Consider the following 18,052-nt stretch of genomic DNA (forward strand, 5'->3'; position numbering starts at 1 on the left):
TGAGAAACACTCTTGAACACGACTTGTGATTCCTGCAATGCTGTTCTGAAGAAGAGTTACTTGTTCAAGTAATTGTAGATTTGTAATCCCAGAAGTGTGATATGGATCATAGTAAAGCATTACAGATCAATTTAGGAATAAAAAATGTGCGCCAATTTAACAACGCTGTTACATCAGAAGTCAGAAAGTTCTTTCAATGAAAACATGTTGTGGATAGATGGGCAGAGAAAGAACGTAGGACATTAAAACAGTGTCTGCTTTACATGGGATACCTGACCACTCTTAGGATGCAGCTAACGTGTGTTAAAGGGCAACATTGATATATGCTGTTATTCTGGGGTATATTATTCATGGTTGTATCTAGGGCAGTATAGGAGCTCCTACACTGCCCCCTTGTGGGATGGAGCAGCAATTACACCAATGACTGAAGCAAAATATACAGATACAGAAAAGGGCTTTAAATTAATTTATTTAAAAAAAAGCATTTCTCCACTTAAGCAGAACAAACATCAATTTTTTTTCCTTTTACTATTGTTTGGAACGTGTACAATCAGAAAACAGACTCGCCAGGTCGCCGGAACAGAGTAGTAAAATAATCAAGCAAAGGTGGGGGAGGGGGCTGCCAACACCACAACGTCAACACAGCTGGGAGGTACGAGGAGGAAGAGGAGAAGGAAAACAAAAAAAAAAGAAGGAGGAGGAGGGAAATGAAAACACAAACATTTAATCAAGTGCAGGTCTGTTTGGACAAAGCAGGTCTTTTTTCCTCCGTTCAATTTACAGTTAACAACTCTCGTGTTGTCGGATACATGCAAAGGTCAACATCTGGAACTACACATGGAGAGATTTCATATGCTTATATCGGTTATCTGTGCAAGTATTAAAATATGTAGGTATAATTAAGCAAATTTCTTATGGATATGTCAGAACGAGGGGGGAAAATAAATGAATATTACGAAAAAAACTAATTACACTGTTTCACCAAACAGAAAAGGAAGTCCACATAAAAAAAGTGAGATTTCTAACTTAGTTACCGAAATGTCGTCGACCTCATTATTTTGTACGCTTCCTTTCATTAAATTATTACTTATCTAGTTAAGTGAAAATACATTAAAAAAAAAAAAGAATCCTATGCTCCACATTTGAACAACAAAATACTGCATATCTACGTACAGCTGCGATTAAGGAAGGTCAGTATTGTGAAAGGCTAGCTGCCAGAGTTTCAGGATTATTGGCTCCGAGTTGATCCCTTTCTGAATGCGTTGACCGTTTTCTTTTTCTTTAAACCTTTGAATGCTCGTCGTACTCGTCGCTCGGTTGGTCGCTTCATCCCGAGCTGCCCCGACAGGAGTGGGTGGGGAAGGTGTGGTCTCCTCTCTGCTCTGAGGTAGTTACGACAGAAAGGTGGCGTTAGGGCCTCTCCCCGCACGGGACCGCTCCAGGTCAAAGGTCAGCTCTTAAGGGTTAATTGTTGTTAAGGCTTCCTGTGGTCTTGGTTTAGTCACTATCCCATTTCAGTGGCTCACAGGGGGACACCTTTGAGTTCATCTTTCTTTATTTTTGTTCTCAACCCACATTCAAGTCTTTAAAGGGGTGGACAATATCTTTTTTTTTTTCTCTTGTTGCTCTAGAACAGAAAAATGAAAAGAATCCTCTCCGTTTGGCACCTCAGGAGTCAGTGGTAGAAGGAGGAGAAACGAAACAAAACGACGGGGACGAGAGAGAGAAGGTGGTGGTGGTGGTTGGGGAAGGGGGGTGTTTGTGTGTGGTGTGTGTTGTACAGACTAGTTGAGGCCGGGGTCGTTAGCTGCCGATGAGTCCGAGTCCGCCGCGGTGGCCGGGGTCGAGCCCGCCTCGTCCTCTGATTTGATGCGCTTGGCGTCCGGCTGTTCGCTGGCCTGCTGGTCCCCGTTCTGGCGCTTGGTGGGGAGGGAGGCGGAGGCGGAGGCGTGGGCCGCCAGCAGGTGGAGGGGGCTCGCCACAGCTGGATGGGAAACAGATGGGAAGAGGGGGGTAAGCAGAGGAAGTCATTGTGTGGTTAACCGACATCTGTAAGCAGGAAGCCTGTGGGAGGAGCAGTCGGCTTTCTGTGATTCAGTGGAGGCAGAGAAAGTTTTAATCATGTCGGGTAATACCTTAAATATTTGGGCGAGGAACAATTGCACAAACATTAGGTAAAAACTAGAGCGGAAAGGAGCAGTTCTTTAAATCAATCGGTTTGATCTGAAACATTTTTCAAAAAAGGGGCCTGTTTCTACTTTTAGGGGGTTTCACTTTCCTGTAGTCTGTTTTATAGCTTTCTGTGGATGTAAATGGTCTGCAAAGGCTGAAATCCATGTGTTCCCTCAAGAGGGAGTTTCTCTCCCACACAATCACCCCCATTCTGCAACGCCCGACATCACTACATAACACTAGTACTTTTATTTATTTGCATTGTTCCACTCTCGTTCCATTATTGTTTAATGTAAACTCTTCAGCGTATACATGATGGATTCTTTCTTTAGACTTAATAATCAACATATAAACTCTCCACGTTTCTCTTCCTGCTTGTTGAAGCGTTGCAGTGCTTCTCACCTGAGCTGCTGGCTCCGTGGATGGCAGTGGTGACGCTGTGGGTGCCGTTCTGTGTAATGGCCTTTATGGGCAGCTGGTGTTGTCCCATGGGTGCCTGCTGCACGATGGTCACAGTCTGCAGCGAGCCACCGGACTGGGAGCTCTGGATGATGCGACTGGAGCCGCCTATAGAGGTGATGGTGGGGACCGTCTCCACTTTGACTGAGAGACACAAACAGTTCAACAATGACTTCAGGGAAAAACAGTATTCTAGTTTAACTGCACTGTGCATGTCTACACTAAGAAGAGGAATTGACTGTTGGGAAACCAGCAATAGTATGATCAGTTTAGTCAATTAAAGACAAGAAATAATTAACTCGAAAAGAGCAATATCTCGCTCAGTGGTCCCCTGGCTCTCTTACAGTAAACATAGCATTAAAGCTAGCAAAATAAGCTAGTCAAGCTAGCATTAAAGCTAACAAACATGTGGATCTATTCATCTTGTATCAATCTAAATTTAGAGGATCATAAAATCAGGTGTGGAAGAGCAACTATTCTTTTCCCTTGTAACTTGCTAAGGTTTTCTGTGTCAGTTAGCATTGATGATGGAAAGCATTAGCATGTTTGAAAATAATACTTTTTGTCCTTGACGTTGAGTAAATTAGTAGAAAAACTTATTTTCCTAGGGACACTTAACACAGGAAAATGTTCAAGCTTGCGAGTGAGAGCCACTGATGCCAGGACGTATTTGTATAAACTAAAATATTTTAATTAATGGTAACAATAATGTATTGATAACAAAACATTTTTAGTACCCGAGTAAACAGCATCAACAACTGGTCAAACGCTGTATGCCAGTTTACAAAATGGTGGTTGTTACCAACATTTCCCAGCATGCCCCTGCCTCACCTTTGAGCCCTGTATGGTCTCCGTTCTCCTGCAGCTCGCCCTTGATGATGGTGGCTGGCTGGGCGATGACGGCGGAGCTGATGGAGCCGGCCGGGATCTGCTGCAGGACGTGCACCGTCTGCACAGATGGCTGCGAGCTGCTGGTGCTCACCGGAGAGGCCATGGTGTAGGTCACCGGCTTGATGCTCTGAGGTAACTGACGCTGGACTGCTATGAGTACCGGCTGGTTGTTAACAGGCGTGCCTGCAACAGAGACAGCGAGGGACACAGGGATATTTAATAAATGCGTTTGAAATCATGCAGGATTATTCATTATCATTACAGCTTTCTAAAGAGGCCCTAATATGCTTTTTGGGGTTTTCCTTTTCTTGTAATGCGTTTCTTGTAGGTGTGCATGTAAATGGTCTGCAAAGGCTTGAATCCGGTCACCCTTAGTTACTTGTACAGGGTCACAAGTTACAAAAATCAAACATTATTCAAGGAGTATATTCTGTATCAAGTATATTCTTAATTAGAACACATAGCGGTTAAAATGAAGCATTTCCAAACGTCCAATACTTGTATGCTCCTCATAAATGTAAAAGTAACACAAGTAAAATAAATATATGGACACTATCTATTGCCTGCAGGGTGAGCAAAACTGATCATTTCAGCTGCATGTTGAACAAACTAAAGTAACTCTGTGTTTAATTGGACGCCAGAAGCTGTGGTCTCCAAGATGTTTGTTATATTGACACAAAGCCCAGAAAGAGGGGGTTTTATACCTGGTGTGTTTTGTGCAAAGCGTGCTTCCTGGATGACAGCCAGTTTAGGCTGGACCACCGTGGTGGTGGTCGGGGCGGGGGCCGAGGAGGTCTCCAGCTCCAGGGGGACCGGGGAGCCCTCTCGTGAGAGGCTGTCAGGAGTCTGGACGCCGCTGGAGTGAGCGGAGAGAACGCCCGAGTGATTGGGAGACGCCGGGGCACTCCTGAGAGTCAGAGAGGAGAGGCAGGTTAACCATCAAACAGCAATATGGAGATTTCATAGTAAAGAGGGGGTTAACATTTTGCTCAGTATGGAGAGGACCTTCATGTGCCCCATAAGTGAACATCAATGACATCAAATGAAAAACATTTGTAATTGTTTATGAACATTGGAGGAATATTTGGGAGTGGGATCAATTTTGGGTTGTTTTTTTGTATTGAAGTATGGGACCCTGTGTATGTTTTAAGGCTTTAGTGCAATTTAGATATACTCATTTATTTAAACAATGTATCTCAAGCTTTTTTTTTTTATCTGAACAAAATTAATGCTACCAATGCAGTTGGTGCTCTTTTTATCATGAGGAATGTTAAAAAAAAAGACGGTCTGCATACCGTGGACCAAAATGTAAAAGATTGTGCTAATGAATGCTACAGTTACTGAATGATGGTGTGTATGAATCAAAGCATGAGTGTGTGACAGTGGGATGAGAGCAGACCTGGAGGAGAGGGGTCCGTGTGGGGTCCTGAAGCAGGGGACACCCCGGGGCCTTCGTTTCCTGAAGGCCTGCTCGATGAGCTTGCCCTCTGAGGATGGGTCTATCCTCCAGAAGGAGCCTTTGCCCGGCTCCTCCTGCGACCGTGCCACTTTGATGAAATAACGGTTCAGCGACAGGTTGTGTCTGATCGAGTTCTGCAGCAGAGGAAAGATGGTGTGAGGGTGTTGCAGTGAGAATAAAGACTTTTAGAGGTTTTAATGGTTATTTTTGTGACAGGTTCTGGCGCAGAGACCCTTCAGAGGACTCACCTGCCAGCCCTTGTCTGCAGTCCTGTAGTAGGGGTAGTTCTTCGTGATGTGATTGTAGATTCCGTTTAGTGTGAGCTGCTTGTCCGGAGCCAGTGTGATGGCCTGGACTATCAGCTGTGCATAGGAGTACGGAGGTTTGGAGTCATCCTGTGGAGCAGAGGAGAAATGCACATTCTAAAAGTATGAAGCATCAAAAAATAGCTGACATTAAAAAAATGTAAACATTATTTCCTCAAGTCCCAGTTAAAAAATAAGGATTTTAATGCCATCTGTAATCTTGTGGCTACTGTATTGAGTCTAAAGACACCACCAGGCTGGATCTGTTTGATGAAATGTTAAACATCTCATAATATAAAAGATCTAGTATATTATGTTTTAGTCAGATAGACTTAAGCAAAAAAGAACAAAAAGGTTGCTGGATCAAAATATAGCCTTTCTTAGCTTGTGGATAGTGATAGCGATATGTTGTTATGGCTTGGAGTAGAATTTATTAATCATTTCATTTATATCGAAAAACCAATTTGCAAACATTCTGATAATTCTTTAAATAAATCTCCCTAAATATTTGACAGTTCTGGCTTTTTTTTTAAATGTAGCAATATTTAAAGAAACATCAAATTATATTAAATTGTTTTGTGATGAAACTTTGACCAGTGTCACAAACTAAGGGTCAGCACCCTCCCCTCTCAGAGTGAAAGTCCTTCAGCCCTGCTCTCACCTTGGGACTGTCCCCTCCAGAGGCGTCTTTGTCGTTGTCAGGCTGGGAGTTGTCGTTCATGAGTTGCAGCTCTGCAGAGCTGACCATACGGCCTCCCATCCTGTAGCTGGAGGAGCCTGCGCCCCGCGGGCTGGAGGGGCACGAGTTAGCAGCACTGCAGGAAACACAATATCAACCGTAAGAAGCAGAGAAACTTATTGTAAAAGATTATCAACACAAAGCTATAGTCTGTTGAATTCTTTATAAAGTGCTTCCATCCTAAATATAACCAGGCTAATATTTCCCAGAAGAGGCCCAGTTAGAGTAAGCGCAGTCTGTGCTGCAGTGGCACGCTTGTGTCCCACATCTATGCAAATGGCCTCACCTTTCAAATTAAACATTGTAGGCACTACCAGGTCTTAAGCAACAACGCATACCAATCTTAATCATTACATATTTTAATGTATATTTCAGGACCTGGGGGACTCAGGAGATCTTCGTACACAAAACAAAGATGCAGCAGCTCAGGAGTGTGCAAGACCTGCTGCCTCTTATGTTTCGCCATCTGTTAATTTACCAACAGAAAACACATTATACCATATAACCTTGAAAAGGGGACCTGTATGACAGGAGAAACCTGCTTGTTTTTTAACCATCTGGTGGAGATCAGGGGGTTGAGAGGATCTAAGAGTCTGAGATGGAGGCGCCTCCCTCTCTGAGCCCTGCAGTCTCTGAACTAAGCCTAAGCTGATCACCCTGTAGGGCCATGTCAAGGTCAGCTATAGGCAGCGAGGGAGGGACCACCGAGCACTGATCTGGGGTGTTAGAATCTGGAAACGGTACGTTTGCACAACTGAAGAAAAAAGTCAATAAACATAGGATAAAAGGGAGGGAATATAGGATGTTATGGATGGTGGTGACCGGACTCATATTCTTCACATTATCCCATACCTAACACAACACCTTAATAAAGAATAGAAAAAGATATGTGAATTGTTACTTATTTTTTGTACCATGGATGATCCTTAGCTGTTACCGAGAGGGAAAAAGACAAATAGGCTAAAAACATAATCTTAAAAAGAAAGCAGGAGGCAAATCCATTCTAAATGTGCCTGGGAAGAAAACACCTGGTGGTCTGTATGAGGAAAAAGTCACCTTTTTCCTGCTTTTAGATAGGGAACACATAACACTTTGCAGAAGCGAGTACCTAATGGTGCCAGTGGGCGATGGCAGGGGGCTCATGAGGTGAGCGATGTTGTCTGGAATGTTGATGGTCAGTGGGGAGATCTGGGGTTGTACGGGCTTCACTGGAGACTCTGGAGCTTCACGCTTCACCTTCTTGCCGCTGGACAGAGCTGTGAACGTGATCTTGATGTTTGTGCTGGGGAACCTGAAAGTGCACCTGCAAAATAAAACAAGACACAGATTTAAAACGCTGGCAAGTAAGGCAGAGGTTCCCGTCAATCTAAACAACATTACGAAAGCAAATCAGTGAGCGCTTAATAACAACACCTCAGCTGACGGGCTGTAATTAGCCGAGAGACAATGTGCAAGTTAATTACATTTGAATACTGATGCAAAGGCTTAATGAAGCTCCTTTCTACCTCTGCACAGCTGGAAAATATTTAGTTTTTGCTGAAAATGATCACAGTACTGCACATTACACTGCAGAGGACAAAAGCACACCCAAAGGTGTTTGCTCACTGGAGTACAGGCCAAAACAAGCAGAGGGATAAAAAATAAGACGGCATGCTAACAGCATTCTAGTCTCAGCAGCGTGTGAAAAAAAACCAATCAGAACATTTGCATTAAAGTGCATGTACTTCTCTTGAGTAATAAATGGTGCTGCAACACATGACGACTTTCATTATTGATTAATCTGCATCTATGAATCGATTGAGAAACTGTGATGGATATTATACTAATATAAACCAATTTTTAAGAAGGAAAAAGTTAATATCTGTTAATGTTTAGTTGTCAGACCAACACTCAAATATAATCTCTGTGAAATGAAAGAAAAGCAGAAAAAGGCATCTCAATAGTTAAGGCTGAAAACAGCATTTTCTGCATTAAAAACTGTTGGAATATTTAACCAATGAAAGTTCAGTGATTACTTTCCTGAGGATAGACTTGTAGTTGCAGCTCTAATAATCTATAATAATTTGAATGGAGTTGATTTATTTTTTTTGCCCAGAAAATAAATTGACAATGTATTTAAAAAACAATAACAGTGATTTATTCATCAAGTATAAAAAGGCCAATAAGCACTCTCTCTTTAGTGCCATGTTCATTTAATAGTTATTTAAGACCCAAACACTTTGGGGATATTTTCACTCTGTTGTTGTCATTTTTCTGTAAATGGAACTTGTTACTGCATTGAGCTATGCAACGACCTAACAGAAACATTACCACAAGGCATCTTGAGGCTGCGTCAATAAGTCAGGGTTGGGCCAAATAAGAGCTTATCACAGGTGTACAGTATTGGTGTAAAAGTCTGCTGATAAATAACTTTTTGTGCACACGTGAACCAACAACACCTGGCATAATGTACAGGGTTAAGCATCATGAGAAATTCATGTTGCTTTTCATTGAAAAGAGAATGACATGTTACCTACTACATTACTTGTCTTAAAGACGCACTATTATGATTGTTGGGGGGTTTCCTTTACTGTGGTGTCTTATATAGATATGTGTGCATGTAAATTGTCTGCAAAGGCTTAAATCCCAAACAGGGAGTTTCTCTCATGAACACTCCACCCCCTCCCCTGCCAAAAAAGCCTTCATTGGACTCCTTTGTTTATTTCTATAACATAGTGACTTCACTACATACCACTTGCTCTTCTATTGGCTAGGGCTCCAACACATTGTACGTGATAGGCTAAGGGTTGGGACATCTAAGCAGTTGACCAATCATAAAATAGCCGACCAGCTAATCAATCACAGCAGACTGGGCTCTGGTTTCAGACAGAGGGTGAAAAGAGGTGCTGCAGCACAGGCAGTAGGAGAAAAATAAAGATATTTTGGAGCATTAAAGCATGGCAACATGTCACAGTAGAGGACGAAGTACAAATATGAACCTGAAAATGAGCATCACAGGGCTCTTTTAAATGGATGAAACATTTATATCATTGCTTCTCCATTTGGTATGCAGTATAATTAAAAAAAAACAAAAAACGTTAACAACCAACCAAACTAACTCAGGAATGCGGAGACATTGCCAACAGAAACTAAGCATGTTTTTGGGTGGATTCCTTACAATTAAATCATTTAGTCTTGATGATAACAGACTCATTGCCTGTGGTGGGAAATGTTCAACATTCACGGATAGTGGTGAATAGAAGGAACCTTTCTAAATCGCAGTTTACATCAGGCGGTCTGACACCGGGGAGACGGAGCAGACACACATTTGTTTTCTTCTAGTTACAGAGTGCCAGGCACAGCAGTTTCTTCGCCAGGCCCTGACAGAGCTGGCATCTGCTGAGAGAACTGGATCCCTGACACCTACATCTCAAATTAGCCTTGCTGCTCAAAGGAGGAGACTGAAACACTTCCTGGAGCCAGATTGGTGAGGGGAGACACTTTTCATTGTGCATGTTCCCTCTCAGCACCCTATAAATAAGGGTAGAGATTTTACTCTGGATCTGGCAAAGTCACGATGGATCCTTTAAATAACATCAGAGCACTTGTCAATATCCAGCGGCTGTGGAGAGGTGACAGAGTGAGGACAGTGATATCTAAATATATCAAGAACTAATAAAATATCAAAAACAATCCTCTTCCTTTGTGTTCTTGCCTGTACTACAACCTGCTGAAAATGCAAACCGCTGTATGTTCAATGTTACATTTTGGCTCATGAAAAAGCTTGAACGTTAGGCAGCATAGTTGATTTAGGAAAATCCAAGCAGATCATCAAGGTTACGGTTTTATTTCAAATCTTTTATATTATAACTTGGTCTTTGGTAATGGTAAGTGGCCAGTTGTTGCTATAACAGACTCTTGGAAGAACACTGCGAGTAGCTTGGTTTGATGGATTATATGCATGCATGTAGATTATATCCTTTATTTGAAACTAGACCCTTACAACAAGCCTATCTTCTAAAATGCATCAATATTTAACATTGTATCAAAACAAAATGCCTTATAAGAAAAAAGGGCTAAATCATTACATTTTGAAAGGAAATACGACATCAATCCTAAATACTAGGAAGTGTTTAAAAGCTATGGACAAAGGTTGGTTGGGGTGGCTAAGAACTTCATGTTTGTATATTTTTGATTTATGGGTTTCTGACCAAAGGGTGGAACATCTCCCCCAATACTATTTTAACAGGTTTGAAATTATAAATGCTGACAAATGCATATAAATGCAACTGGGGGTGCAACAAACCATTATCGTCATTGTCAGTCAATAGATAAATGTCCAAACAAAACCCCAAAAGATTGTATTTACATTGAAATACAATCTCACATTTGAAAGCTTGGACGAGCAATGTCCTGAAATGTTTGCATTTGAATGATCAAAACAAATACAGATCGTTCCATTTAAGGAGCTGTTGCTTAACATGTATGGATGTTGATGCAAAGAAGACACACGTTCTTTAATAAAATAATAAAAATGTACACTGTTTTTAAAATCTTTAAAACGCAGACATTCGAAGAGCTAGGAAAAGTCAGTTAAAATGACGTTAGGCAAGCCTCATTCAGGAAATATCTAATCAACGAGTGAGTGAATATGCAATAGGGTCTAACCAAGGCCTTAATGCAAATACTGATATAAGACCTAAAACCTAAATCTATTGCCACTTATTTGATGATATACAGAGTAATGAGGTTCCTCACCTAGCCCAAACAGCAATTCATTACATGATCCTTACAGCCTTACTTAAAACACATTCTTTTGAATTCATAATTGGAGTTTTTTAAAGTCTGGGTGTGGTTCAATGTCATGGGAAGCAGTGTCCTTATTGTTGAGTATCCCCCTGAAAGCTTGCATTCACTGAAGCCTCTTTAAAAAAAAAAAAATCAACCCTATTTCTCTCCTGTATGAACAATGAAGCCCGAACTCCATGACACAAACGCACAGTTGCTATGCTGCTAAGCTGTGAGGACGGCAACAAACAAAGCTTGTTCAACTGAAAACATTCACTTGATTTTCACCCCCACCCAAAATGCAAAATAAGAATGTAAACAAAAGGAGACAGGAAGAACTTGGAGAGTGTCTTTCGGGTGTGAGAGAGGACATGGAGGGGAGTGAGAAAAAGGGGAAGGGAAGGCTGTTCCTTTCTGTTTAGTCTGTTTACATCACCAAATAGGAATCCCTGGAGTACAACAGACCTGTCCCCTGGGCCAAAGCGGTGCGAGTTCTCTCATGCTGTCAATCTGTGCTTTAGAAAGTCTTATCGTGTACAGCGAGGGTCGTCTGAGTGAGCTTGAGGATTACAGTAAATCATGTTAGCCTGCGCTAGGTGTCTTACTTATAGAAGTGCATGTTGTAAAGAGTGCCACTGATTAAAAGCTCTTTATTGTCAGATGGCCTGATAAATACGAGAACCTGAAACCGCTGCTGCTCCTTCCCTTGGTCCTTCGGGTGCCTACTAATGAAATACATGGGTGTATGTACGATGTGGTAGTGCAAACATTGATTTACTATACAATTATGAAAACACAAACATGTTCAGCTGTAGACAATATTTTGGAGCAAAAAGGCGAGTGTGTGGTAAAAAAAAAAAAAAAAAAAAGGCAAAACAAGCCGTTTTTTTGTGCAGTAAAACTAAAAGTGGTTTCACATTGAGAGATTGCACAATAGCTGAGAGCAGTGTGCAAAGTCTGGCCTGTAATGGCAGAGGCTGTTTTTCTCTAGAATACTGCTATCTTTGGTGAATTATTCAACTACTTTTTGAAGTGCTAAAACCCCAAATCAATCTGTCTCACACAATGTAAACAGAGTGGTTTGTTTACAACCAGAGATGATGATCCTATTCTGTTTTTTTAGTTTTCATTGTCAATTAAGGTGGAACTCACTTGACCCCAGACCATTTCAGAACATGCAAGTTACACATTTATAGTTTTGGTTTGAATTAACATAAACACATCACAACATTTTAGAAGTTGGGATCCAACGTTTAGCAAATGTATGATTTGAACAATTGATTATCAAATTGATTGATAATGAATGATTAGCTTTCTGTTGATGAAATGTTCATTTTATCACTACTACCACATAACTATAATCTGAATAATTATTACTTTATTGCTTATCTTTATACATAACTGTATCTCTGTAAGCCACTTAAACATGACTTGCATCCACACCAGGTGGCAAATATTTCAAATCCCATAACTACATTTTAGTACAGATCAGGGCAATACATTGTTGAGTAATAAAAGAAAAATGGGAAAGCAGCACATTATCAACAACCCTCAAAGATAAACAATGGCAGGGTGCAGGCTACAACCTGCACAACATAGCTCAAGTTTTTTTTTTTTTATTCAAACCGACCTCTTTGGGAAAAACTTCTCATTTAACTTTTAAATTAATGATCAGGGGCAATAAAAATACTGTTCATAATTAAGTAGTTAAATACACCGGCTAGCAACAATTCGGCTTATTTGAACAGCGGCCAAAGGTCCCGCAGGCTCTTCTGTTGTGAGCCGGTAGGGCGGGGACGGGCTGGTTTGTTTACGTTTAGGGGTCGAGAGGAGCTCCATTCACAACTAAAGAGAAGCAGCAGCTAACTGCGAGCTAACGTGTTTGCATGACAACAAGGGTCAATGTTTACAGTATCACGAGATATACATTTCTGACTTAAGGGTGTCCACGTGACAGAAAAAGCTGCTACTAGTCAATATCAACAATAGCGTCACCATAGCCGTGTGCTAGCATAGTTATTTTGGCTATGTAGCCCCCAAAACAGACACAGTGGAATGCGGCTCACGCAAAGATAACCACAGGAGAGAATGTGGGGTGAAGGCAGGCGGCTAAATAACACTGTTGCTATCAAAAACGTCAGCAAAGAAAATGGCATAAGGAACAGGATGCGGAGTTATTGCTAACATGCTAAAACACGTGGTGCTCTCAACCCTGCTAGCCACTATCAACCCAATGTTGTTGACTGTTAACTTTAGCTTCTCGGCTACTAGCGCTAGCATCCACATGTTCGCGTAGAGGGGGAACTTACATTCGTGGTAGCTGCAGAGGAGGGGCGCCCCGTCTCAGGAACACTCCGTCTACAAACACCCCGTTTTTACCGAGGCACCTCAGGTAAAAATCCCCGCTGCCGGTGCCGTCGTCGCTGGCAGTGAATATCTCCAGATGCCTCCGGGAGATGAAGCTGGAGTGGCCCATACTCACGTCCACTGAGCCCTGAGACGAGTTCCGCCCGATGGTCACCGAGCGCTTTTTCATCATGTATTCGAATTCACGGCCCTCAAGCCGGGCAACCGGCCCAGACGATCCGCTCACCACGGCCATGTTCGTGTTTAAGTCTCAAAACGCCAAATACTGGGGCAAATAAAAAACGGTGTATGGACGCCCGACTGTGGCTTAACAGAGGGGTGTAAATGGATCAAATGTACAATAGGGGCATCAAATTGAAAACAGGAATTTAGAGGGGAACATGCGAGGCCAGGGACAGCGGCTCCGACCCACCGCCGAGAGAAAGGGTAGCAGAGAGCACCAACCAAACAGAGCAAGAGGCGGATATGCTTTTACTGACAGTGCGCTCCACCAATCAGAATACAGGAAGTCGATGCAGCCCTGCAACTGCAACCAATCACGCGTGAGTATTAATCTGAGGACAGATTCAAGGTCGGTTGGTGAGTAGCAATACGCGCATATGCTGCTTGGTAAGAAGCAAGAAGTGGCATATACGGTTTTTTCACCCGCACAGGAAAGGAGTGGAGCAACCGGTTTACACGTGCTATCTGTCACAATAATTACTACAGAGATAAATGATCGATAATCTAGGATAATGCATCGATATCACCGCCCAATCGTGAATTCAAAACAATAATCTACCGCATGTATGAGATCATTTTGCAGGATCCATTCTCCCCTTCAGTCTCCACGTCGAAGCAGCGCAAAGCCACACTGCATGATGGTCTTCCTCCTCCACTACAGAATCAATGACAGGTTTTGCACGTTGCCCCCTTTGCAGCATATGGTCACTTTGAACTGAATACAGACATTCATTTAAAACATTAATCATTACAAACAAATGTTTTTGTCTCGAAAGAAAGGTTAATACTTCATATCCCCCATTTTAGGCTGCAGGTTTATAATCCTGTGCTGTCCTGTCTGCAGGCCTTGTTATCATAAGGGTGAGTGACCCTGCCATCTGTAGGCCACTTGTTTGTAAACACTGAGACTGTCTGTGCGGAAGTAGTGTGTGTGCGCGTGCAAGCAGACATCATATGATAACAGCCAGGACGAGTAATGAGTAAAGTAATGATCAGGCGCTAACTGATTGGTTTCATTGAATGCAGCATGAAGTTAAAACCAAGGTTAGTCTATATCAGAATAATACATTTATTACATGGAACATTTTAGTTTGTAGGATAGAAAAATTGTCCACAGAGAGAAGTAAAATGATAACATGGTCTGAATCATTATTTAGGCAAAAACATATAATTAAAAGAAACGGAAAATCCCTCTGTGTGTTGATAGCTTCCGGCATTATTTAATATATTAATATAACAATTTGATACACAAGATTTATGAGACATCCTTTGCCACTTAAAACAACATATGATTCCCTATATAGTTATACATTCAATTGTCGTAAATGATAAAGATATATGATCAGTTTATTTTTCACAATAAACGAACATGAAAATATATCAACAACTTTGTGCTGTTGCCTGTTTTATGATCTCTCTTCTTTATGATAGAATTTGCCATTTTCACAACTTTCTCACATGTATAGACTAAGCGATTACATGAGAAATCGTGACCATAATTACATAGCAATGAATGGTGACAAATATTCTTTGCTATAACCCTAAAGCTTTATTGCATTAAGTTACTTAGTAACCGCAAAAATATGAAAACATGCTACTTGTATATAATGAGGCTCATCAATGTTTTCAATACTACATAAGAAACCAATTAAATTAATAAAGTTTTGTCTTTTATTTTAGGAAATTATAACTACTTTATCATAGTAGGCCTATAGTTGAAGGGCAAAAGTCACCTCTAACTTCATCCACTGGAGGGAGACATGCACCGCCCCATCCTCCGAAGGTGACATCATAGTATCACCAGCCATTTTAAGCTTTTAAACTGAGGTAGTGTGCACAAGCAGAATAATGAACATCATCACTTCATCACAGGCCTAAAGAAAGATTTATCTGCCCACACCCAACATATAGCAGCATTTATCTGCTTATTATTAACAGCATTTGAAAGGCGGATATTATCAATACAAGTTGCCTAATGGGACTCGTCATTATCATTCACACAGCTCAGATTTACTAGTTTAGGAAAGTAATTTGACGGCAATTTTTATATTACAAATCTCCGGTAATCATTCATACACTGATTGCAATATTTTTAACAGATGATAGCATATCATAGTGTAACCCTGCTGTTGTCTTACCTTGTCATTTAAACATGATAGAATATCTCTATCCTATATGTATATATCATAGTACAATGTCACACATGGTGAGTATACACTTTTAGGTACAAGTATCCCTCATGGATCATATCTGTAAAAGTGTAAGTGTATGCGAATATCTATGTATTTGTTGTGTCCTATGATGCTTCTTATTTGCTTATTGCTTTAGCCCTCCTTTAATAAAGTACATTATCCTTTTAATACATTTTAAAAACTATTATCTTTAGCTATCTCATCTTTTATTATCTCTTGTGTCAAGATTAATAAATAAAGCCACATCCAAAATATTAAAACTTTAAAAATGTATAAGTGTTTCTTATTAACATTTTGTGTACTGTGTTTGTTGCGGTCGATTTTCCACTGGTGAAAGTCAGTCCCGTTTTTGAGTAGTAGGAAATGCTAATGGTAACCAATTATTTGCTAAAGCTCTTTCAAACCACAGGATTTGGAGTCACGACCTATGTTTTGTCAGATTTGCCAGCAAACGGCTTCATCATGCTGTGTTATTTGATATAGACTGTAACCAACCAGGAAATGTATCTGAGCCTCATGTTCTTCTAACCTATAACCTCTCATAACGCCATGTCTCTCAATGGAGAATCTATTATGCACTGACGAGTACAGCTGTGATTAAGAATATAATGACATATACCATCAAGACAACTTGGGGATTTCAGCACAACGAAGAAGGCGATGTCCCGCAGGGGAGGAGGGGCTGAGCAGCAGGGTTTCCATCTCTTTGCAGTGAGAGAGTCCCATTACGCCTCTCCTCCATTTCCTCTCTCAGGGGCAGGAACCAAATGGACACATTAATAACACTCTCCATGTCTGAGGGGGCTAATGGTGCCTTGAGTGCTGATTAAGCCTGGGAAGAATTGGGCGTGGAAGTGAGGTATTAGTTTCATTCTCCTCAATGGATGTTGTGGTGAACAAACTAAAGCACAGATCCAACAGCTTTTGTTTGCTTTCTTTGGGAAAAATTATTAATTTAGAGAATGGGTCCGTACAGTAGATACAAAACTTAAACCCCAATGTAACACTATTCTTCCATCTTTTATCCAACTTTTAACTGTTAATCTACTACTGTAACTAACTTAATCTAAATATTTCAACTGTTTATCCTTTACTTTATTTCAACTGTTTATCCTTTACTTTTAGTTAACTATTTCAACAGTTTATCCTTTACTTTTAGCTAACTATTTCAACAGTTTATCCTTTACTTTTAGTTAACTATTTAAACTGTTTATTCATGACTTTTAGTTAACTATTTCAACAGTTTATCCTTTACTTTTAGCTAACTATTTCAACAGTTTATCCTTTACTTTTAGCTAACTATTTAAACAGTTGAAGCACTACTTTGAGCAGATGTTTTCAACTGTTTATCCTTGTAGCTAACTTAAGCTAACTATCGCAACAGTTAATGCTTCATTTAAACTAACTCCACAGTTTATGTAGTTAACAATAGCTTACAATTACAACTGTTTACCAATACTTTTAGCTTATTCTTTCAATTCATGGATAAGTTTTAGCCAACTATTTAATCAGTTAATGCATTATTTACTTAAACCTTAACAGTTTAAGCATTACTTTTAGCACATTTTTTCAATTGTTTATCTAACTAACTTGTTTCCAAAACCTTTAGCATTTTTTTTCCACAACTGAAGGATGCATTTTAACTATGTACAACTTCTGTGCTCACTTGCTAGCAAGTTCTAACACACTTTCACATAACTGCAATATAAGGCATAAAGGTGTAACAGCTGATGTTTACATATGTGGATATATTATTGTAATGAAATAAAATACCCATGGTTTCAAATGTCGGCTACTTGGAGCTACATTGCTTTGTGAATGATCATGATTCCTTTCTTTCTGGATACCTTAGTAATTTAGCTTATGTGGGTGATGTTAATTCTTCCTGTTGAACTCTGCACTAGATGGACTAAAATAAACCAGAGCAGAAACCTACATTGCCTGTTTGGCCAGTTTTGATGGAGGAGCAGCTTCACAAAGAACACAACAAAAGTCACAACAACATTCATTTTAAAGCATGTTTAGACCCTAATTCCAAAACCTTATACATCTTACATGAATGTGCAGGGATATGTTAAAATATAAATATCAAATCACAATGTACATGATAACAAAACATAAATAGGGCATACAGTATCATCATAGTAATCATTTTAAAGAGTTTCCTTCCAATAAAAGTGCTGAGAAATACATTTTCCACTCCAACAAAGTCTAGGAATCAATGCTGTCCACATACAACATGACAAGTTGTTTTTACCCTGAAGTCAAAAGGGTGGAAAATACTTCTTTTTATCTCCTGGGATTAGTCAAATGTGTTCCTGGTCGTGCCCGGATTTGGTTTTATCACATATCCTTCACTGAGGCAAAACTTCAAGGAGTGCCAGGCTCACAAATTCATGATTTTTGATGAAGCTTTTGCTTCAATCTGTCCCTTCGGTCCCTTCCTCATCATAGTGCTGCTGGGTTGAAGGAGTCCGGC

General features: G+C 40.5%; 1 protein-coding gene across 1 annotated transcript; it reads right to left on the minus strand.

The window, feature by feature from the left end:
- Nucleotides 1-452: 452 nt before the first annotated feature.
- On the minus strand, nucleotides 453-13,600 carry foxk2b (forkhead box K2b). The gene is made up of 9 exons (XM_063903684.1): nucleotides 13,102-13,600; nucleotides 7,134-7,328; nucleotides 5,948-6,101; nucleotides 5,230-5,376; nucleotides 4,922-5,115; nucleotides 4,227-4,429; nucleotides 3,463-3,705; nucleotides 2,575-2,775; nucleotides 453-1,984 (listed from the first exon to the last, which is right to left on the minus strand). Exons 1-9 carry the CDS (start codon nucleotides 13,392-13,394, stop codon nucleotides 1,785-1,787), a joined length of 1,830 nt encoding a protein of 609 aa, XP_063759754.1. The 5' UTR covers nucleotides 13,395-13,600; the 3' UTR covers nucleotides 453-1,784.
- Between the last annotated feature and the right edge of the window lie 4,452 nt (nucleotides 13,601-18,052).

The sequence above is a fragment of the Eleginops maclovinus genome, chromosome 16 (assembly GCF_036324505.1).
Source record: "Eleginops maclovinus isolate JMC-PN-2008 ecotype Puerto Natales chromosome 16, JC_Emac_rtc_rv5, whole genome shotgun sequence".
NCBI classification, from domain to species: Eukaryota; Metazoa; Chordata; class Actinopteri; order Perciformes; family Eleginopidae; genus Eleginops; species Eleginops maclovinus.

Excerpts from the sequence above, each read along its gene's own strand:
- foxk2b (XM_063903684.1), bottom strand. The coding sequence starts at position 13,394 with ATGGCCGTGGTGAGCGGATCGTCTGGGCCGGTTGCCCGGCTTGAGGGC. Across the intron at positions 5,377-5,947 it reads CTGGAGGGGACAGTCCCAAG|GATGACTCCAAACCTCCGTA; the intron begins GTGAGAGCAGGG and ends TCTGCTCCACAG. Across the intron at positions 4,430-4,921 it reads CACGGACCCCTCTCCTCCAG|GAGTGCCCCGGCGTCTCCCA; the intron begins GTCTGCTCTCAT and ends TCTGACTCTCAG.